A 23,018-nucleotide genomic window follows, 5' to 3' on the forward strand; every position below is an offset into this window, starting at 1 on the left:
GGCCAGGATCGAACCTGGGTCTCTGCTCCTGTGAGGCAGTAGCTCTACCAGCTGCTCTACTGCGCTACTGTGCAGTACTAAACTAATGTCAAAGTACAGTTGCCCTCGGACAGTGCAAGCCCCTGGCTCTGTATAACTGAGCCGGTCCTTGCTGGGCAGTGGCTGGGATGAGTTGCATGTGTTTGAATGACCCTCCGTCTCACTGTGCTTCCCTCTGGCAGGTTCCGATTCATCAGAACAGTAAGGAGCTCCTGGGCATCCGGGCCGAGCTGCAGAAGAAGGTGGAGGAGCTTCAGCGGGAGGTCAGCAATCTGGCCATGTCGTCGTCGTCTGAGAGAGCTTCCCCCACACACTCGGTGTCCCCCGTGCAGACGACCGTCTGAACCGCTCCCTGCCGTGGTCACCTGGGCACCCGATCGACCATGGCCACCGGCACCACTGCTATGTTTACATGAACACTGTAAATACAAAGTCTGTTTTTGTACGAGTGTGTTTGTGTGTGCTGCATATTTGTACGTTCTGTAAACCTTTCTGTGGATGGCCTTGATACATGACCACTTCATCCTAAACCCAAGACCTTCTTTTGCAAAGGGATCGTAAGTGCCACTGTGCAGTCATAGAAACATAGAAAATAGCTGGAAGAGTAGGCCGTTCGGCCCTTCGACCCAGCACCGCCATTCAATATGATCACGGCTGATCATCCACAATCAGTCCCCATATCCCTTGGTTCTGTTAGCCCTAAGAGCTAGCCAAAACCCTTGACAAATCACGGCCGGTGGGGTCTTAGTAGTGTTTGGGAGTGGGAGAATACACCTGATGTCTGAGGAACCGGGGTGCCAAGTCTTTTCTGCAGCCAGCTGTGAAGGAGACCCATGTCTTTTATGCTCCTCACCCCTCAGCTAATCATGTCCGTGCTGTCTCTCAGACCCTAACCCTGCCTTGTGAATCACATCACAACTCACACAAGAGTCCCACGTTTGATTTTTGGAGCGGTAACTTTACTATTAATATTTTAACAACCTTGATAAAATGTATATATTTTTTATATAGTGCGCATAGACTTCTCTGTCGCTTTCCATCTTTAATCAGACTATTGCAAATAAAATCAAACACTTTCCGAGGATTTACAAAGCCAATGCATTCACTATGTGTGATGGTGTCTTCATGACCTTGTCCGTAATATTCTCTCTCACCCATGGCTAGGATGTGGTTAACACCATTGTACAGTTCAACATTAATTTGTAGGACGTTGTCCATTATTTAAGCAAGGATTTGTTTTTAATCTGAAGAGGTCAGCATGTGCTGTTCACTGTGCAACTTTATGAGGTACTGAACTAGAATATGAAAACCATGTTTATCACAAAAAAGGGCACTGCCTCACAGTGCCAGAGTCCCGGGTTCGATCCTGACCTCGGGTGCTATCTGCGTGTGGAGTTTACATGTTCTCCCTGTGACTGCTTGGGTTTCCTTCAGGTACTCTTGTTTACTCCCACATTTCGAAGACATGTGGATTTGTAGGTCAATTGGCCTCTAAATTGCCCCATGTGTGCAGGGAGTGGATGAGTAAGTGGGATAACATAGAACCAGTATGAACAGGTGATCGATGGTCGGCGTGGACTCGGTGGACTGAAAGCCTGTTTCTATGCTGCATGTCGAAAACTATAACTGAACTAAATTAAAACTACTGCAACATCATTGGAGAATTGAATGATTTGAAACTGAAGACCACAGCAATTTCATACAAAATAGTTTTCAGCCATTCAGAGGATGGATTGAAACCATCAAGAATCCTATATGCAGAAGTGTGTCCATGTTATCAACACTTTGACGTTGTCAAGCTGGAAAGGGTGCAGCGAAGATTTACAAGGATGTTGCCAGGACTCGAGGGCCTGAGCTGTAGGGAGAGGTTGAGCAGGCTAGGACTCGATTCCTTGAAGCGCAGAAGGATAAGGGATGAATTTATAGAGGTGTGCAAAATAACGAGAGGAATAGATCGGGTCTCTTCCTCAGAATAGGGGAATCGAGAACAATAGGACATAGGTTTAAGGTGAATGGGGGAAAGATTTAATAGGAACCTGAGGGGTAACTTTGTGATATAAAGCGTGGATCCATCGCAACGTTTAAGAACCGTTGGGACAGGTACATGGATCTAGAGGTATATATGGGCCCAATGCAGGGAGGTGGGACTAGTGTAGATGGGACATGTAGGTCGGTGTTGGCAAGTTGGGCCGAAGGGCCTGTTTCCACGCTGTATGACTCTATGACACATAAGGTTGATGTGGAATTTCTGCAAGAGATTAAGTTCAAGATCAGCTTCATATTTCTTCATTCATTGAATAATTGCATTGTCCAACAAATTTGACCCATTCCATTTACACAATGATGTTGCATGAAATATATTTTGACTGATTTCTATTTGTCTTTCAATAATTAAAGAGTGGGTCTTTAACTGGGGGAGTGTGCCAGCAATAATTTAATGTTGTCACCACAGATCTAAAACTGTCTCCCTGGTCAAATGATGTGTAGCCAATGCAAACTAAATGAACCAGATACTTCAATAACCAGTAATCTATTCTTGTCCTTAATATAATTTGTGTGTAAATGACCTTAGATTGATAAAGGCCACAAAGTCTGTTGGCCTGGAATGAGCAAAGTCTTTTCTGTATCATTGGACAACCTGCTTTTACCTTGCCATGATTTCTCTTTCTGCTTGCCTATTTCTCACAATCTCACATTGGCATATTTTTGAAGCGGATAAATAACTCGGCTTGTCGTATTTTGTAACGTTAAGTTTCAAAAGTCCGATTCCACTTTTAAGCATTTTAACAGTCGGAAATACAAGCTCATGTGCTTGCGATGGTGAGATGCTTAAGTGGGGAATATTCGATAAATTTATATACTGTTAGCAGTTGGCAATAAGATATTTCATTTTAAAGCGGATTCAATTTTTAAGCCATTTAACAGTCGGAAATACAAATTCAACTACTTGTGACTATGGTGAGTTCTTTCAAATGGAGAATATTTGATAAATGTAAATACTAAAAGCAGTTGGCATTAAGACATCTCATTTTCAATAGACTGCTCGTGCAACAAGATAGCATTTTTCCCGGGGTGGGTATTTTTTTAAAAACCCATGGCACTATTTGGACGAGTGGCAGAATTCTCAGTGGTGCTTTGGTCAAAGCTTATCTCAATCCACATGACAATAGCAGATTTACTTTTTTGTGGGATCGTGGTCTTTACAAAAACTTTCCTGAAGGGAACGGTGAGTACGAATTATTAAGTATTCAATTGACTCTAAAGTCCCCGAGATGTCTTAAATGCTTTAAAAGTTATGTAAATCATTTTCAAACAGTGATTTATGTCGCAATGAACTGCTTAATGTGTATCTCCCAACACCAATGCCATGCCTTAAAAAAGGAAATAAAATGAATCCTATTACTAAAAAGGACCAAATTATTTGAAATAAAGAGCAAGTGGAAATCATCTTTATCTACAAGTTTATTAAGTGGTTTTCCGTTTGGTTACAGTTCAGTAATTAAGAGCCACTTTGGCACACAGTTACATTGAGTGTGACAATTCTATTATTCAACATAGCCAAAGAGACACACGACAGCTGTACTCTAACTAAAAAGTAAGCATGTCACCATCTATTAGACCAGTCGGACTTTGACAGGACATATCTCAATCTGGTTTTGTTAAATTTCTACACCCTGCTGCATTAGCCTGTGGAAAAAATTCAATAAACCTGGAGAATTATGCAGTGTCTCCGTTTTTATAAAAAATTGTCAGACAGGTTCAGTATTTGAATATCCACTTATTTCACAGCATTGATTGCTAAATATTAACTTTTATCTTGCTCAAAGTTGAACATAATTTTGCATAAGTCTTCCCCACAAGTGCCCTTCAATCCCACTACAACTGTTCCAATTGTGATTTGAAATCTCCATTCTTTAATCATAGAAACCTGGAACTGCAGATGCTGGTTTACAACAAAAGGATACAGAGTGCTGGAGTAACTCAGCAGGTCAGGCAGTATCGCTGGAGAACATGGACAGGTGAACTTTTGCGTCGGGACTCTTCTTCATACCCTCTTTCTCTAAAGAAGAGTCCCGATCTGAAACCTCAACTGTTCATGTTCTCCGGCGATGCTGCCGCACTCCAGCATTTTTGGTCCTATAATTATTGTGGACAAGTGGCCAATTATAATCGTGTATGAGGTTCCTAACCAGTTGACACTGCATAAGCCTCCATCATTGCACCTGCTCTCTGCTGTGTGTGGATATGTATTGGTGCCCACGTACTTTGCAAACAAGTGAGAAAGGTAACAGGCTTGAAACAGCTCCAAAATGCATAGAAACACTGCTCATTGTTCAAAATATATATATTTAAAACACAGCCATGCACATTTCATTGTAAGGCGTTGCTTTTGTTTAACATTTAAAATCCCCTTGAAGATACGCTGAAGGTTTTCTAATTAAACTTAAGCCACCCACTGGTTTAATAAGAGGCAAAACGGTAAACCACATTGTGTCCCGTTTCATGGCATCCTTGTCTTTGTGACTTTGGTTAAGGGTTTGGTCAGAGCCATCATGGGTGTGTTTTCCTTCATTCTTCCTATGTCAAGAACTGCTGAAACGATCTCGTGCTTGCCTAGTAAAGGCTCCTGTCGTAAGTTCAATTCTTGCCTCTACCAAAACCATGTGCGTTTACATGCGCTGTTACCACAGTAAAAACATCCCTGAGGCGGGGTGTTAAATGATGCTGAGCACATGTTTCTAAGACCAAGTCACCCAAAAGCTTGTTCAAGGAGTATTTGAAGGATTCGCCTAACAGAAGGAAGAGTAAGCAGAAGAGGGATCATCCCAGAGCTAGGGCCCTGGACAAGGCAAAGCACAGTCGTTCACGGTGAAAACCAATGGTTGGCAAAAAATCAGAACAGCCTCTGGGATAGGGACCGAGGTGGGAGATGTTTAGCGACTGCTACTTCCATCCACACATTGCAACATGGGGATGGGCCTGACGTCTCTCCACTGGTCACAATACTAACATTGCCAAAAACTGGCCCTATGTTGGGAAACTTCACATATCTGCATTCTCATCAGACTGCAGAATCACAACGGGTGCAATTCAGTGCAAGGCATTAAGCAACATCATGTCCACTATGATGCAGCTATGTTGTATCACCAAAAAATGTTTTCTTAATAGACGTTTTTATAGAGGGGAGAATTAAAAGGATAAAGATCAAGGGAGAAGGCAGGAGAATGGGGTTGAGAGGGAAGGATAGATCAGCCATGATTGAATGGCAGAGTGGACTCGATCGGCCAAATGGCCAAATTCTGCTCCGATGACCTATGATAAAGACATTTGAATCTGTGAGCTGTCGGATCACGTGAAAGGCTGTGATGGTTTGTTTCCTAGAAGAGTAAGCTAGCAGCTGACTGAGTGCATTTATTAACAAAGATCCATAATAAATACAGCAGAAATATACACCAGATAACAATTGTCCCTCGTGAGTTTACGAATAATTAGTCTGCCTTCTAAAGTCTTTAAATACAGAACTATACATACACACACATCACGCATGCACTCAAAATGTAGCTTGCACATTGTAAGGTTGTAATATTGTACAAAGGCCTATAAAGACCAGTACAAAGCCTCGCAGCATAGTTAAATCCAATGCCTTGTATAAACCTAAAGCCAATTCTTCACACAGCAAGCACTTTCAGGATTTTTAGATTTAAGCCCATTGAATTAAGAACAGGTGGTGCTGTATTAATACTGAAGTGAAAAAACACAAGCTCAAGTTAAAATTAGTTATAGCAGGGAATTCTTAAAGATACTTTAAGTTGAGTAGAAATTTGTCATTAGTTGTGGGCGTTAAATACTGAGAATTGTGCTGGTCACATCTCCTTGTGCAATGGGTCCATTAAAGTCAATGATGAATGGTTTACCCTTGACATTTTTGTAATGAATTGAAAGTGGCAGGGTGGGTCAAGTGGTTGAAATCCAGATGTGATGGTGGACTTAAAAACACAGGGTACGGGAGCAAAGAGGACATTATGAACTGCTGCAGTGACATTGTTTTGGATACAAGACTAAAAAAGATGTGAGGCTTTGGAGAGGATGCAGAAAAGATTTCCCAAAGCAATTGCAGGGATGGATGATTTAGCTCTGTGGAGGTGTTGGACAAGTGAGGATTGGTCGCCCTGGAAGAGAGGAGTTTGTGAGAAGTTCCGATGGAGCTAATTAAGACCATGGAAGGTTCGGACAGAGGAGATATGTAGACACTTGCATTTTTTAAGTCAAAATTGCTCTTACATGTTCTTACATGAAGCTTGTATGGATTTCACAGGGCAAAAGACCTCCTTCTTTGCTCTAACCATTCTGCAATAAACAACTGGACTTCACAGCCCTGAGAAAGGCTGAGAAGCACAGGATCGAAATCAAGGAGTGATATTTATCCTTGACATAATCCAGCTTGGATTGCTACTGCGTTTCCAATAACATTTATTGATGTCAATTTTTCCATCAGAACAGCTTCTTCCCCTCTGCTATCAGGCTTCTGACCAGTCCTTCCATAAACTAGGGTACTGTCCAATTCAGACTGTCCAATCCAAGTCTGAAGAAGGGTTCCAACCCAAATGTAACCAATCCTTTTTCCCCTGAGATGCTGCATGACCAACTGAATTACTTTAGCACTTTGCATCTATCTTCGGTTTAAACAAGCATCTGCAGTTCCTTCCTACATATATTGTCCAATTCACCTCTACCCCATTGCGGACATTGGACTCTGTGGAATTGGTGAGCTACAATGCTGAGAACTATATTCTGCACTCTGCATCTTCCCTTTTGCTCTACCTATTGTACTTGAGTTTGATTTGAATGTATTTATGTATAGTATTATATATGTAACTGGATGGACAGCATGCAAAGCAAAGCCTTTCATTGTCATGTAACCTAAACAATAACACGCCATGATTGAATGGTGGAGTGGACTTGATGGGCTGAATGGCCTAATTCTGCTCCCACAACGTATACACACGAGTCACATGAAATGTTCCATTAGACTGAGATCTATGGAATGTCATCAGGCGAGGGTACGGAGGGCTGTAGATTAGTAGGGAAAAGGGATCTCGAGGAGAAACCTGTTGTCATTTAACTGAGAAAGAACAGCACAAACAACTGATCAGCCCACTAGAACTCTCAGAGTTCGCATTTCCTCCCCTGCTGTCTAGAGCAATTTAAAAGGCAAATCAAATCTTAACCCCCAATCCCATACAAGGAACCTAGAAACAGGAAAAGGCTCTTGAGATGTCAATGAGATTATGGCTGATTTGTGCCGGAAGATGTACTTGCATTTATTCCATATCCACTGATACCTTTGGTTAACAAGAAGCGATCAATGTTGGGTACAAAACCTTTCACCTCATTAATCTGCAGAACACATTAGTCTTCTATTCTATTCAGATGGAATGGAGGTAGATCTCATTAGAGAATTCAATGGGGAAATGCATAAGTGCTTGAAAGGAAAATTGAATATAAGGCTTTGGGGAGAGGATGGGGATGTTTGTTATCAGACTTCTGTACCCCTCTGAAATTGGGCTTCTGAACAGTCATTCCAGAAGCCAGGAAACTGTCCCAATTCTCCAACCTACCTCATTGTGGACTTTAGACTTTTCCCTTAAAACTGTTGTGCTACAATGCTGAGAACTATATTCTGCACTCTGTATTTTTCTTTTTGCTCCACCTTGTGGTGGCACTATGGCTCAGCGGTAGAGTTGTTCCCTTACAACGCCAAAGACCTGGGTTCGATCCTGATCACGGGCACTGTGTAAGGAGTTTGTACAATCTCCCAGTGATCGCGTGGTTTCTCCGGGTGCTCCGGTTTCCTCCCACACTCCCAAGAGATATGACTTTGTAGGTCAATTGGCTTCGGTAAAATTGTCCCTAGTGTGTAGGATAGTGTTAGTGTATGGGGATCGCTGGTTGGCATGGACTCGGTGGGCTGAAGGGCCTGTTTCCACACTGTATCTCTAAAGTCTATTGTATTTGAGTTTGGCTTGATTGTATTTATGTATTGTATCAAATCTGTTTAGATAGCATGCACATCAAAGCTTTTCACTGTAAACATAACCATATGTGGGATTAGTGGGATTGCCCATGCAAAAAGCTGACTCCCAAATTCAATTTAGATTTAGGTTTATTATTGTCACAGTGAAAAGCTTTTGTTTTGTATGCTGCCAAAATAAATCATATATTACTATACATGACTCCAATCAAGCTGCATGGATTGAATAGCGTTCTCACATCTTTAGAGATACAGTGCAGATACAGGCCCTTTGTCCCACCGAGTCTGCTCTGGCCAGCGACCCCCCCCCCCCCCCCCCCCCCCCGTACACGAGCAATATCCTACAAGGAACAATTTACAATTAAGGACAAATTTACAATTTTACCAAAGCCAATTAACCTCCAGACCTGCACGTCTTTGGGATGTGAGAGGAAACCAGAGCGCCCTGAGAAAACCCTTTGTGGTCACAGGAAGAACCTACAGACTCCGTACAGACAGCACCCATGGTCAGGACCAGACCTGGGTCTCCGGCGCTGTACGGCAGCTGCTCTACCTCTGCGACACTGTCATCTTTTTGTGATTTAGCGACATTTTTTTCCATTCACTGATGTGCAGCAAAGTGTTTCCTATATTATTCCCCCGAGAAAGGCCAGGCTTTTATTTTTAGACTTGTCCTTGGATCCAGCCTGCAGAAGCATGTTCTCCCCATCTATCTTGCACATTATTAACAAAAAGAACGTTTGTGCTACAGATACGCCACAGCTTTAAACATTCACTCCTATCCGTGACCCAGCGATTGATTATTTACCAGCTTCCCTGCAGTGTTGCAGGCAGTGATAAATCCTCACCACAATGAAGCAGAGGGAAGGATAAGTAATAAACCGAAGCACTGCGCTCTCGTGTTTCATATCAGAATCTGCCGCTCTCCACGGGTGAACATCTAAAGATTTAAGTTAACCCATGCTAACATTCTCTGGGCTGGGTTAGACTGCTTTTTCTCTGCATTAATGCTGCCTGGGAGACTGTTAAATTGATTACATCTGGAATGTGCATTTATAACAGTGTATTTTTTAACAAGTTGTGAAGGACAGAGAACAGTCCTGGCTAGTCCAAGTCCTGAAGGTATATCAGCACTGACATTGTGGGCCGAAGGGCCGGCTCCTGTAGTTTAATATAATATATAGTCCGTACTGTTATACCCAGAATCTTCCATTTTCATAAAAAGAAGTTAGCAGTTCAATGCCATATGATTTCCTGTTGGTGGATGTCCCCATTTAAGACAGGCTTCCTACCAGGTGGGAGGACTATTGCATCTAGCTACATGAAGTGATGGAAATCAAGGCTGTTCACCCTTCTCGGCAGCTTAGATTCAATAGACCTGTGGTGATTTTGAAGGGTTAAATTATGTACCATAAAGTCTTATGAGTCTTACAGTACGGAAACGGGCCCTTCGGCCCAACACCTCCATGCTGATCACAATGCCTCATCGAAGACCCATTTGCCCACATTTGGTCCGTATCCCACTAAACCGTTCCTATCCATGTACCTGTTCAAGTGCCCTTTAAATGGTGTTATACAACCTGCCTCATCTACCTCCTGTGGCAATTCGTTCCATACGCCCACCAAAGAGTCGCCCCTCACTGACCTGTAATTTTACCCAGAACTTTGACTTTTCGGAAGTGCTAATCCTTAATAAACTGAAGACACATGGAACTGCAGATGCAGGTCTACAAAACAAAAACCACGGGTTGGAGTAACTCAGCGAGTCAGGCAGCATCTTTGGAGAAGGTGGATAGGTGACCTTTCTGGTTGAGACCCTTCTTTAGACCCCCACAGCAAACACCAGGCCAACCCCTCCTCACCTGTATCCACCTATCACTTGCCAGGCTTTGTCCACCCCCCCCCCCCCCCACCACCCCCTCTGTTCCAGCTTTCACCCCACTACTACAATCTGTCTGAAGAAGAGTCCCGTCTTGAAACGGTCACCTACCATGTTCTCAAGGGATGCTGCCTGACCCACTGAGTTACTCCAACGTGCTGTGTCCTTAATAAACTGCCTTGTCCCAACCAGCAAGCCCACGAGCACATGGCACGGCATTGCTGGAGAGCGTTTGCATGGGTGCACTTCAAGTAAGGGAAGCAGATGGGAAACGAGTGAAGTGTTGCTCTGTGCGCAGTAGATCTCAGCGAGCTCACCCACTTGGTATTCAGCCCACAGTGCTGCTGACTGCAATGAGGCTGAGAGTATGCGGTGCGCCATCGAGAGCCATCGGCAGTAACAATGCTGCAAACCAGGCTGCCGTGATCGCTCGCAGACCGAGCTCGGTCATTCCTCGGGCCCTTGCTGATGCTGCTGCTACCGGTCATGCAATCAGCAACCAGCACAGCTTGGACTCCCCCTGGTACTCCTGCCCGACTGGAATACTCCAAACAGATGTTTCAAAGGGGCAGCTGGAAAATTAACTTTAAGGCTGAGATTTAAAGGTGAACTGATTACCGGGGGGGGGGGGGGGGTTGCTGTTTTACAGAAACCCAGTAAAGGTTATATGAAGATACACACAAAAAAGATGCAGTAACTCAGCGGGTCAGGCAGCATCTCCGGAGAAAAGGAATAGGTGACGTTACGGGTCGAGACCCTTCTTCAGACCAACAGCTTAAACCAGCATCTGCAGTTCCTTCCGACACAAAGGTTATAGGATCGTGACCTGGTCATAAGGTGGAAGACAATGTTGAGCTAAGGGCAGGTGATGCAAACTAAAACCATTTATTAAAATGCCTAACAGCCAGGGCACTGACTCAAGCACATGTAGCATGCTCAAGATAACAGACAGCTCATACTTCAGCCACCAATGAAGCCAACTCAATTGTTCTTTCTAAAGCTGGGACTGCTGGATTTCGGATAACCAAAGGTACACAGGGCAAAGATTCAGTCACATGAGGCATTGCTTCATTGAATGAGCAGTCAAGAGGGAATTTAAAGCTCTATTCTCAGTCCACCTTTCTATTTTATGTTCCAGGGGCAATTTGACTTTGGCACGGCTGTGACATTCAGCTACAACTTGTACATCTCTTTAAGGCTGTTGCTTTAAATTGGCAAATCCATATGTCCACGAGATTACACTCACTACAACCCCCCCCCCCCCTTCCCACCTAAAAAACACATTGCAAACGTGGTACTTGCAGAAAGTGCACAAGAAATCAGTATTAATACAGATTGTCTCTCTAGCAAAACTCAAGGGGCAGACACACTAGCAGCCTCAAGTCTTTTACACATGATGAATAGTGTGCCAGTGTTTGCACAGTGCACTGGGTTATGTCCTTTGGTGGTGAAAATTGATTGATATTCCCACCTTATGCAGCAAGCACTGATCCAAGCAAATGGCTCTCCCAGTCACAGAGCGAATGCTGAACACAGTCTTTTAGAAAATATATATACACGCACAAACCGCACCGAGCACTGCTCTCTAAAGCTGCACACCATCAGTCATGTAAAAGTTGAAGCAATAACTCAGGCCGTGGTGACTGTTGCAGGGTTTAACGGGCAGTTGCAACCTTTGCATTATTTGGCATGCGGTTTTCAATCGATAGCAGGCCCCGACTATTTCTTGTGAAGTTTGGCGTTGGAAGGCTTGATCTGAGATGAGGTTTTAAAGTCGGGAATGTTTTACTATTCCAGTTCACTCGGGTCTCTGTCCCTGACTCATTTAAAGCACTTTGCAGATTAAGAAAAGTGATCTTACACATCTATGATTTATCTACCGTGTGTATTTATATGAATCGTTTTATTCTGCGTATACAAAGAGTTGTAAAATGGATTGATGGGAAAGGGCTGGAGGACTCCTTGAGTGACTATACCATGTATTTAATACAATCACCATCTCCGATCTATGCAATCCAAACCAGGAATATTTATGTGAATCATACCCCTTCACATGCACCATCTTCCCAGCCAGTGCAATAGATACATCTGATAACTTATTTTCATAAAACAGAAAGAAATCCCTTAGCTACATGCTCTAAGCAAACAGTTTATCTTGTTACGTTCCTCACAATCAAGCCAAATTCTTTCACATTATCCATAACTTTCTATGTGGACCCTACATGCCAACATTGTATCTAGTCTAACCACTACTCCATAGTTCGTCTAACACTGATGTAAATGGCTACTCCATTGCTTTAAGGAAGTTTTTTTCCCCAAGAAGCAGCCATTTTACTTTAAATAAATAAAACGCAAAGCCATTTTAACCAGAGGTTGGTGTCCAGGTATAGGCTGTCTTCTCCAGCACTGTGGTCCTACACCTTATTTGCGATGTCGGCTGGTGGCTTCTCTGACTGTGTCTCCAGGAGACTTCTCTCAGCTGCAGCAAGATCCAGTCAGACAATCAAAGGGGAACAAAGCACACAGATCATCGTGAACAGGGCAGGCACGGAGCCCAGGTGAATAAAGTCTTACACTTCCTTCCCCCACCTCTCCCAAGATCTCCACTGCACATCCAAACAGTCTGACCAAACCTTCTGCCACCTTGTTGAGTTTGTGATCCTAATGAGGAGTTGCTGCTGAGATTCTCCCATAAGCCGGGATGCTATCCGATTCACCTTTACCCCAGTGTGGATATTGAACGTTGCCGTGGACCTGGTGTGCTACAGTGCTGAGAACCATATCCTGCACTCTGTGTCTTTCCCTTTGCTTTATCTGTTGTACTTGAGTTTGATTGAGATTACAAGTGTGTGATCTGTTTTATGAAGAAACAAGATCACCAATTCCCACCTCAGCAAGATTTTCACTCATTGAAAGTCAGGTGTAAACATGAAATACAAGAGGGCAGAAAACAAACTGCTGGAAGAACTCAGCGGATCAGGCAGCATCAGTGGAGGCAAATGGACAAATGACATTGTAGAAACAACAAGAAACTGCAGATTCACACAAAATGCTGGAGATTGGTGATGTTTCGGGTTGGGACCCTTCGTCAGACTCTGAAGAAGTCTCTGAAGGAGGATCCCGACCCAAAACGTCTCTCATCCTTTTTCTCCAGAGTAGCTGCCTGACCCGCTGAGTTACTCCAGTAATATGTCTGTCTTTGGACAAATACCATTTTGTGATGCGTCCATCAGGCTGAGGAAAGGTCCTATCCCAAAATGTAATTTGTCCATTTCCCTCTAATGATGCTGCCCGACCTGATGAGTTCCCCAGCAGTTTGTTTTTTGCTCACGTTCCCTGCATCTGCAGTCTCTTGTGCCTCCAAGACAGCGGCCTAACGCTAGGTTACAGCAGTGGGTTAGTCAGGGCAGCCTCGGGTCACAAATAACTTGGCGTAGAAAGTCAAACCAACCAGAAAATAAAGCATAATGTAATGATGAAAATGAGCTTGGAAATAAAATGGAAAACAATGGATATGCAAAGAAAGATCCAGAACCTGAGGTGACCAGAGAGAGAAGGAAAAGGTCCAACAAAGGAGGAGAGACTCTTCACAGGTTGAATGAGGTACTCAGACGCTCCCTGTAAGCAGGCATTAATTTCATTGTTACAGTAGTGACATTCATTTAGTTAGGCATTAATGATGTGGGGCAATGGACATTGAATCGCGTTAACATAGTTGAACTGGAACTATGAGTAACACACAAAGGCACGGCGACACAGCGGTAGAGTTCCTGCCTACAGCGCCAGAAACCCGGGTTCGATCCTGACTACGGGTGCTTGTCTGTACGGAGTTTGCACGTTCTCCCTATGACTGTGTGGGTTTTCTCCGGGTGCTCCGATTTTTTCCCCCATATTCCAAAGACGTACAGGTTTGTAGGTTAATTGGGCTTTGGTAAAATCGTGATTTATCCCTGGAGTGCTAGTGTACGGCGTGATCGCTGGCCGGCACGGACTCGGTGGGCTGAAGGGCCCGTTTCCACGCTGTATCTCTAAAGTCTAAAGGACTCTTGGACAGGTGTCTGAATAGAAAAGGTTTTGAGGGATATGGGCTAAGCATCAGCAAATGGGACTAGCTTTGATGTGACATGGACGAGTTGGGCCGAAGGGCCTGTTTCTGTGCTGTATGTCTCCATGGGCTGCAAACCTCTTCAAGGCAACTGAAGGGGGATCCTTATTCAATATGCTTCTATTACCTTCATGTACCTGGCAGGAAATTGTGCTCCAACGTGTTTCAACAATGACGGGCTGCCCTCCAGCAGAGTTGCTGAGATTCCAGTCATTGGTGGTGATGTGGGGCATGGAAGTCATATTGACATCAGTGAAATTCTCAAGGGAAGACTTAGCAGACGTTCTATGGTGCAGGAAGCCAAAAAAGGTCAGCACAGTGGTGCAGCTGGTAGAGCTGCTGCCTCATAGCGCCAGAGACCTGGGTTTGATCCTGACCTCGGCCGCTGTCTGTGCGGAGTTTGCACGTTCTTCATGTAGATTTCCTCCCACAACCTAAGAACGTGCGGGATTGTAGGCTAATTGGCGTCTGCAAATTGCCCCCAATGTGTAGACAGTGGGTGGGAAAGTGGAATAACATAGAACTAGTGTGAGCGGGTGATCGATGGTTGGCGTGGATTTGGTGTGTCTGTTTCTACGCTGTATCTTTAAACTAAAATTAAAAGAAAGCAGGAATGAAAGGAACTAAAAGTGGGAAAAATGCAGCAGCGTTTCCGTTGCGTGAAAATGTTGAAGATGTATTCTACAGGAGAGGCAGTAAACAGGCACTCACCTTGTGGCTCAGACATTGTCCCAGCTTCAACATTTTCCCCTTTCACGTAAGCTTGATTGAGGCTCCCTGTGGAGTTAAGGTGCGGACACAAACAAAAATCTCAGCTTCGGATATCAGTGATTTTTGAATGTAAATTGTCCCCAGCGAGTGGGATGTGAAATGTGGTGTAACATAGAACCAGTGTCCATGGCTCGATGGTGGATGTGGACGGAGTAGAGAGGGATGCTGGTTCGCCGGCCGACCCACTCGTCCAAAGAAGGCGATGGCTGGAAGCCCCGCAGAAGCCTGGGGCTTGCCAGGATCGGGCACTGCTCACAAGAACCAGAGCGCAGACTGGATTTTGTAAATGCCGGCAAAGACCTGGCGGTCCTTGCATGCGGGATCAGTAGACTATTTCTGTGCACTTGCTGATCAAGGATGTGCCTGGGTATGGCGATACTCTACTGGTCTGTAGGCAAGGAAAGAATTTCACTGTGCGTTTGCACATGTGACAATAAAGCTCCATTGGACCACTGAACTCGATGGGCCGAAGGGCCTGTTTCCAGGCTGTATCTGTAAGCTAAATGTTCTCGAGCAGCTGAAACATCAGCATTGATCAACAGGGAGCAGGAAATGGAGTAACACTGTGAAACTACTCTACCTTGTACTTTAAAGCACAGTTGCTTCTTTTGATAGGCAATGTAGCTGGAGATGGCTCCCAACAATGTTGCCGCCACCGCGCTGGCAATCCCTGCGATTGTGGTCTCGGGCATAGCAACTGCAAGAGGAAGGAGATAACCGTGAACAAGAAACAGCGTCCCGACACCAGTAACCATGCTAAAGTCACCTGTTAGCGGTCCAGCACCGATTTTCCGACATCCTTGGTTCCAGAGTCTTTCTGGGTTATCCATTTTGTGACACCAATCGAGGTCTGAGAGGAGTCAATAGACAATAGACAATAGGTGCAGGAGGAGGCCATTCGGCCCTTCGAGCCAGCACCGCCATTCAATGTGATCATGGCTGATCATTCTCAATCAGTACCCCGTTCCTGCCTTCTCCCCATACCCCCTGACTCTGCTATCCTTAAGAGCTCTATCTAGCTCTCTCTTGAATGCATTCAGAGAATTTACCTCCACTGCCTTCTGAGGCAGAGAATTCCACAGATTCACAACTCTCTGACTGAAAAAGTTCTTCCTCATCTCAGTTCTAAATGGCCTACCCCTTATTCTTAAACTGTGGCCCCTTGTTCTGGACTCCCCCAACATTGGGAACATGTTTCCTGCCTCTAACGTGTCCAACCCCTTAATAATCTTATACGTTTTGATAAGATTTCCTCTCATCCTTCTAAATTCCAGTGTCGAACGGTCCCAAATCGGTCTGCCCAGGCCACCAGGGAGTCGGGATAGCGGTCCGCAAATTTGGCTCTGGGGCCAGGCTGGAGTTCCAGAGCCCCGGCCGCAGGGGGCGAATTCGACCCGCTGATCGGCCGCCGAAGTGCCGATGAGGTTGAGATCGGCTGCCTCTCCCAGCCTACGCGCCACATTTTCGGGGGGACCTCTGGGGGGGGGGGTTTCAAGTGCGCTCTTGTCATTTTGTCCGGATTAAAGAAGGTGTCGGACCACCAGTTGCCGGAGAATCGGTGGTTGACCTGTACGTGATTAACGGAGCAGAATCTCTCAAAGGTGCTGTCCAGCTGGTGAGGCCAATGCAGCAGAGCCAGCCTCTGAAATGAGGAAGGTTGTAAAGTGTTGGATAAATCTAGTGGTGAGTCTGGGACTAGAGAACATGGCTTAGAACTCTCCACCCAAGACTGCAACTGAAGATGGTTCAACTCTTAGCTTTACATCTGTGATCAAAAATTATTTTATTAAGCTCCTGTTAAGAGCCAAGGGAAAAGGCATCGGACTTCATAACTGTCATCCACCAATCATTGGTCAGGTTTGTCCTCCTGTCCCCACCTCTTTTCCACTCTTCTCTCCCCCACTATAATCAGTCTGAAGAAGGGTCCCAGCCCAAATCGTCACCTTTCCATGTCCTCCAGAGATGCTGCCTGACCCGCTGAGTTACTCCAGTACTTTGTATTCAATGCACGATTCCAGCATCTGCATTTCCTTTTGACATATATAGCCATTGAGTCATACAGCATGGAAACAGGCCCTTCGGCCCAACTTGCCCATGCCAACCTAGATGCCCCATCTATGTCAGTCTCAATCTGCCCACATTTGGCCTGTATCCCTCTAAACCTTTTCTATCCACGTACCTGGCTAACTAACTTTTAAATGTTGTTGTAGCACTTGCCTCAATTACCCCCACTGCCAGCTCGTTCCATACAACCACCATGCCCCATGTGAAAAAAGTTACCCCTCAGGTTATTTTCCCTCTCACCTTGAACCTATGTCCTCTGGTTCTTGATTACCTCACTCCAGGTAAAAGACTCAGTGTATCTAACCTATCTATTCCCCTCATAGTCTTATACACCTCTACAAGCCCACCCCTCATTCTTCTGCGCTCCAAGGAATAAAGTCCCAGCCTTCCTGACTTCTCCCTATAGCTCAGGCCCTCGAGTCCCGGCCACCCATATACTTAAGTACATTGCCCAGATCCTGTCCTAACTCATCTATCAACTATCGGTGCATTGAATTGAAAATCCATGTCATCGCTTCCTTGCTCCATCTCTTTGTAATTTCTTCCAGTCCCACTTTCTAGTATGTGTCATCCTACTGACTTTAGAGTCTTGTTCAGGTTCAGGAGCAGCTTCTACCCAACATCCATTAGGCTATTGAACACTACAGGCACCAACTAAACTTTGAACTGTGAACAGTCTTGGTTGCATAGTGTGAAGTGTAGATGGAGTCAATTGAAGGTCGGTTTGTTTACGTGATGGTCTGGGCCTCGTCCACAATTCTCCGCAATTTCTCGCGGTGTTGGATGGAGCTCTTCTAAGGTTCAGTTAACTGCGCCTTAGTGGCAGGCCGGCAAATTAGCAGCAGCTAATTCACAGGTTCAACGTCAGCATGAGAACTCTTACCTTCCTTCTGGTCGTCAGGAGGCAGAGGGTCATCTGGAATACAAGAGAAGAAGTTATTTTCACCGCAGAAGACCCAGCGGGCAGTGGCCTGCAGGGGGAGCCTCCGAGCCAGTCCCTGCTCGTCCCCCCCAAAGACCAGAGACCAGAGAGGAGGGAGCTGGCGGCAATGGACACGAGGAGCAAGGCCGGTTGGAGATGAACTGGGGTCTTGCCTTCGTGCGCCATCAAGGTTGGCTGCGAGAGGCGCAGGCGGGTCACAAAAGCTGGAGGTGGTCGGGCGAGGAGCGGGACAACGATCTGGAAGAAAACAACGGCTGGAAGCCCGGCAGCAGCAGCCTTGGGCTCGCCTGGATCAGTCTCCACTCCATAAGACCTAGAGCGCATTGGACTTTGGAAATGGCGCCAAACCTGGTGCCTCTTTCACGTGGTCAGGTTAGCACGCAGCCAAAGCTTTTCACTGTACCTCAGTACACGTAACAATAAACTAAATTGAAACTCAGTGGACTATTTTTGTAACAATTTGCTAATCGGAGATTGTACTTGGGTATGGCAATACTGAGCTGTGTGCAAAAAAAAAGAATATCAACGCATGTTTGCACATGTGACATTGACCTTTGAGATCCTCAAGACGAAACAAAATGGGGCAGGAATTGTAGCATTCAGTGGGGAAATGGCCACCACTGTGGCTCCAGGGGCCGTTCGCTCACCTCTACTCAATGTCAAGGGTCCATGCTGACCCCGCAGATCAGTACAGAAACCCAGGGTTGACACTCCGCAGACATAGAACTACGTTCTACACCGTCAGAGGTCAAGCATAAAGTTGCCCCTCAGGTTCCTGTTGGGAGTAACTAGCAAGATGCTGCCTGAGCCACTGAGTTACTCCAGCACTTTGTGTTTTGTTCCAGGCTCCAGCAACTGTAGTTCCTTGTGTCTACACAGTCAGGGCCACTGTGCTGCTCTGCATTAAAAGGTGACAGATCTGGAAAGAGTGCCATGTAAGAACGTTTCTTTGGCTTGGACATCCACCAATCATTTCCATTGCTATCCAACACTCAAGTGTGAATGCAGTACACCTGAAGAAGCCAACTGCATGGAGTTTACCTTTCTTTCTCTCATCTGGTTTGTAGCCATCACCACCCAACAAGTCATCAAGATCGCTATCGGAAAGGTCAGAGCCTCCTGCACAAAAGGCAGAGAGAGAATCAACGTGTCAGGTCAGAACCAATGTAAGTGAAAGTGGCAACACAAGAGTTAAGAGCCTCCCTCTGCGGTAGACGAAAACAGTTCATTCTCAGCTGCCAGAAGCAAGTGGAAGTTTTACCATCTCACTGACTGAGCGTGTTTTAAATCACATTATCTGCATTATCAGGACTTGGTTCTCATTGTACGTTCCAGAAATGTCCCCCAACATATCCTGTTAATTCTAAATATTATTACCGGTCTTCCCACCCAAAGCGAAAATGTTGACATGCGAGAGGCAATCAGAAGACTGTTCTACATTTGGGCTCATTAAGGCGAGAGATAATGGTCTTGGAATCATGGACAGCTTTTGGAAACAGGCCTTGTTCAGCCTCCACATCCTCCTCACGCACACCAGCTGTCAATGTGTGGTTCGTGTCAGGTCGTCTGACAAGTTAATGCTTTAGTTATGATTGGAATAGTTGGATAATTCACAAGCAATCCAATGAAATCCTGCACATAATGTGACATGATCCAATTTGGGGTGATCTTGCTTGCTCGCTGCCTCACTGAAAAATCACGTCAACATGAAAAAACAGAAACGACGTGGCTTTTGCTGCAGGCTGCTTTAATGATCCCCCAAATCAATGTTCGGCTGAAATAACTCAACAATTTCACAACCTTCACACAGCGACCTAATGGCAGGAAACTTGAGGTTTATCACACAAGTCATTTCAAGTTGATGTAATTTGTCAAGGCAGGTTGGGAAACATCCATTACATCGCAGGAAGCGTACAGACAGGATTGCTCAGTGCGAAGGCTTAGTCTTGTGGAGATGCCTAAATTAATTGTCCTAAAGACACAGCCAGTCTGGATCCAAATCAAGCTTCTTTCAACTCCCATCTTACTCCCTGCGCTCGGTTTCATTTTTGAATTTGACGTCTTATTTTAGTCTGAGGTTAGACCCGAATTTCAGGCAACACACATAAAAATGATTCCTAACACACACTGTTGTGATGTTAGAATTTGAGGCGTTAGGATAGAGAAAAGCCCTCAGAATCCAACCCAAACAGGAATGGGAGTGAACCAATGTCCCTGGAACAGGTTTCGTTGAATGAAAACAAATGAAAAATATTGTCCACAGTGTTTAATTCCCAAAGAATAAGTAAGAGGAGCCCAGTACTGAAAACACAGAATGTAGAAACAAAGAACTGTGGATGCCGGTTTATACCAAAGATCGGCACAAAGTGCTGGAGTAACTCAACCGGTCAGGCAGCATCTCTGGAGAACAAAGGGTAGATGACGTTTAGCATCGGGGCCCTTTTTCGACCTGAAGAAGGTTCTCGACCTAAAGCGTCATCCACCCTTTTTCTCCAGAGATGCTGCTGAGATACTCCTGTATACTTGCTTTTTGGGAGTTAAAATCAAAATGCAATCTACAAGCCCCCTCTACCTACTGAAAACACACTGTTATACAGCATCTCATATTTCACTTGGGTAGCTTGGATATGAATGTTGAATTTTCTAATTTTAAGTAACTTCTACAGTCTCCTCCCCCCCTCCCCTCCCTCCTCCCTTGCCCTCCTTCCTCCACCCTATTCGTTTAACCAGTTCCAATGTATCTCTCTTGTTCACACGTTCCCAACAAATGACCTATCAGGGAACCACCCTGCCTGATGTCATCTGTTGCCAGCCTAATTTGTCCTGGTCTTTTCTTGCCTCCAGTCCCCCCCCACCCCCCACCCCCCTCCCCACCCTCCCCCAACACCACGTTCAGTCTGAAGATGAGTCCCGTCCTGAAACGTCATCTATCCATTTTCTCCAGAGATCCTGCTGAGTTACTCCAGCACTTTGTGTCTTTCTTCTGTATAAACCAGCATCTGTAGTTCCCTCCTACACCTTCAGAGATGCTGCCTGACCGGCTGAGTTACTCCAGCACTTATGTCCTCTTTTGAAAACCAGCATCTGCAGTTCCGTGTTTCCACACTATAATATCTATATAGTCAACCTGTTTTAAGGTTTTAGAATCTGCTGACCCAAATTCACTTGCTTTTTGGGAGTTAAAATCAAAAGGCAATCTACGAGCCCCCTCCAACAATAATCTCTCTTTGCAATCACTATCCAAACCTCAATAAATTTCCACCATCTGCATTTGTGATAATAAGTATGGAGTGATGTTTTGCGGGTAAGGATTATAGAAACATAGAAAATAGGTGCAGGAGGAGACCATTTGGCCCTTCGAGCCAGCACCGCCATTCATTGTGATCATGGCTGATCATCCACAGTCAGTAACCTGTGCCCAACCTCTCCCCATATCCCTTGATTCCACTAGCCCCCAGAGCTCTATCTAACTCTCTCTTAAATTCATCCAGTGATTTGGCCTCCACTGCCCTCTGTGGCAGAGAATTCCACAAATTCACAACTCACTGGATGAAAAAGTTCCTTCTCGCCTCAGTTTTAAATGGCCTCCCCTTTATTCTAAGACTGTGGCCCCTGGTTCTTATGTTGGAGGAAGTCTGTTTCGATGATGTGGGTAAAAAATGTCAACTCACAAACCAGTCATTGTTTCACTCTTTGCGAATTAAAACAAAGTTGAATAAATCATTGCTTTTTCTCAATTGTTAAACATTGAATACCATGCAAACCACAATTTAAAAAGGAGAGACACCAGATAGCAAATATTTGCACATGTTGATTGCAGCTGAGAAGAGGATAATTATTACTTGAAGACAGAAACCATTAGCCATGCATCAGTCTCCATTTTAAGTGCAGAAAACATCCACTGCCGGGGATAGATAGATTCTGATAGAAGAGCTGATAGATAGCATGCTGTTAAATAATATTTTTGTAAATGCTGCAGAGAATAAATAGAATATTTGGAGAACCAGAGAGGAGAGTGCTTTCAATGGCCACTCATTGGTTACAGAGGATAAAGCACATCTGTGAAGATAATTGCCAAGTCAGAATGCAGAGGGCACTGTCTAGGTGGCTGCAAGGTAAATTGGGTCACTCAGGGAATCTCGGGAATGAAGAGTCAGGCCAACATCGGGAAGCACAATGCAGCTGAATCAGAGTTAGGTTGAGCACGCATCTCGAGACGCAAGAGGCAGCAGATTCTGGAATCTATAAAGCTAAATGGAGCTTTACAGGACTTGGGTTTGGCCACATTTTGAGTATTGCTTGCAGTTCTGGTCACCCCGATACAGGAACGATGCGGCGGCTTTGAAAAGGGTGCAGAGGAGGTTTACCAGAATGGTGCCAGGATTAAGGGGCCATAGATCATGTCACAGGAGCAGAATTAGGCCATTCGGCCCATCAAGTCTACTCCACCATTCCACACCATGGCTGATCTATCTGTCCCTCTCAACCCCATTCTCCTGCCTTCTCCCCATAATCTATGACACCCGCACTAATCAAGAATATGTCAATGTCCACCATAAAAAATATTAGCTACTGGGAGAGGTTGGACAGACTTTGAATGTTTTTTGATCTGAAATGCCGGACATTGTGTGGAGATCTGATGGAGGTTTATATAATTATGAGAGGCAAAGATATGGTGACCCTCTGTCCCACGATGAAAATATCAAATACTAGAGGGCATAGTTTTAAAGATGACCTGGGCAAAGTTTAAAGGAGATGTGTGGGGCAAGGGAGCAGTGGGTGCCTGGAACACATCGCTGGAGGCGGTGGAGGAGGCAGATACGATCGTGACTTTGAAGAGACGTCTGGACAGGCACTTGGAGGGATATGGATCACGTGCAGGCGGATAAGGGTTGGTCTTGGCATCATGTACAGCACAGACATTCTGGGCTGAAGGGCCCGTTCCTGTGCTGTACAGTTCTATGTTCCATGTTAAACCTGTTGGAGGAATCCGAGTCACGGCATTGCGGATTAGCAATGACGCAGCGTTAAGAGTTGCTGCCTCACAGCACCAGAGGACCTGGGTTTGATCCTGACTATAGGTGCTGTCTGTACAGAGATTGTACGTTCTCCCTGTGACTGCATGGGATTTCTCCGGGTGCTCCGCTTTCCTCCTTCCAAAGACGTGCAGGTTTGTATGTTAATT

At 45.1% G+C, this 23,018-nt stretch overlaps 2 protein-coding genes across 8 annotated transcripts in view; one reads left to right on the forward strand and one right to left on the reverse strand.

Moving 5' to 3' along the window:
* The window catches only part of LOC144600518 (phosphatidylinositol-3-phosphate phosphatase MTMR1-like), a 54,848-nt gene extending 51,357 nt beyond the window's left edge, over window positions 1-3,491 (forward strand). For all 7 annotated transcript variants that reach the window (XM_078412177.1, XM_078412179.1, XM_078412178.1 and 4 more), the window contains one exon: window positions 222-3,491. In XM_078412177.1, the coding sequence (XP_078268303.1) occupies window positions 222-383 (162 nt within the window). In that variant the 3' untranslated portion in view covers window positions 384-3,491. The remainder of the gene's footprint in view (window positions 1-221) is intronic.
* A 4,902-nt stretch (window positions 3,492-8,393) lies between these two features.
* cd99l2 (CD99 molecule-like 2) overlaps window positions 8,394-23,018 on the reverse strand; it is a 162,525-nt gene continuing 147,900 nt past the window's right edge. Inside the window, exons 9-13 of the mRNA XM_078412665.1 lie at window positions 18,875-18,952; window positions 17,774-17,806; window positions 15,407-15,523; window positions 14,767-14,832; window positions 8,394-12,429 (exon numbers count right to left, since the gene is read on the reverse strand). Of these exons, the coding sequence (XP_078268791.1) occupies window positions 12,365-12,429; window positions 14,767-14,832; window positions 15,407-15,523; window positions 17,774-17,806; window positions 18,875-18,952 (359 nt within the window). The 3' untranslated portion in view covers window positions 8,394-12,364. The remainder of the gene's footprint in view (window positions 12,430-14,766; window positions 14,833-15,406; window positions 15,524-17,773; window positions 17,807-18,874; window positions 18,953-23,018) is intronic.

The sequence above is a fragment of the Rhinoraja longicauda genome, chromosome 15, assembly GCF_053455715.1.
Source record: "Rhinoraja longicauda isolate Sanriku21f chromosome 15, sRhiLon1.1, whole genome shotgun sequence".
NCBI classification, from domain to species: Eukaryota; Metazoa; Chordata; class Chondrichthyes; order Rajiformes; family Arhynchobatidae; genus Rhinoraja; species Rhinoraja longicauda.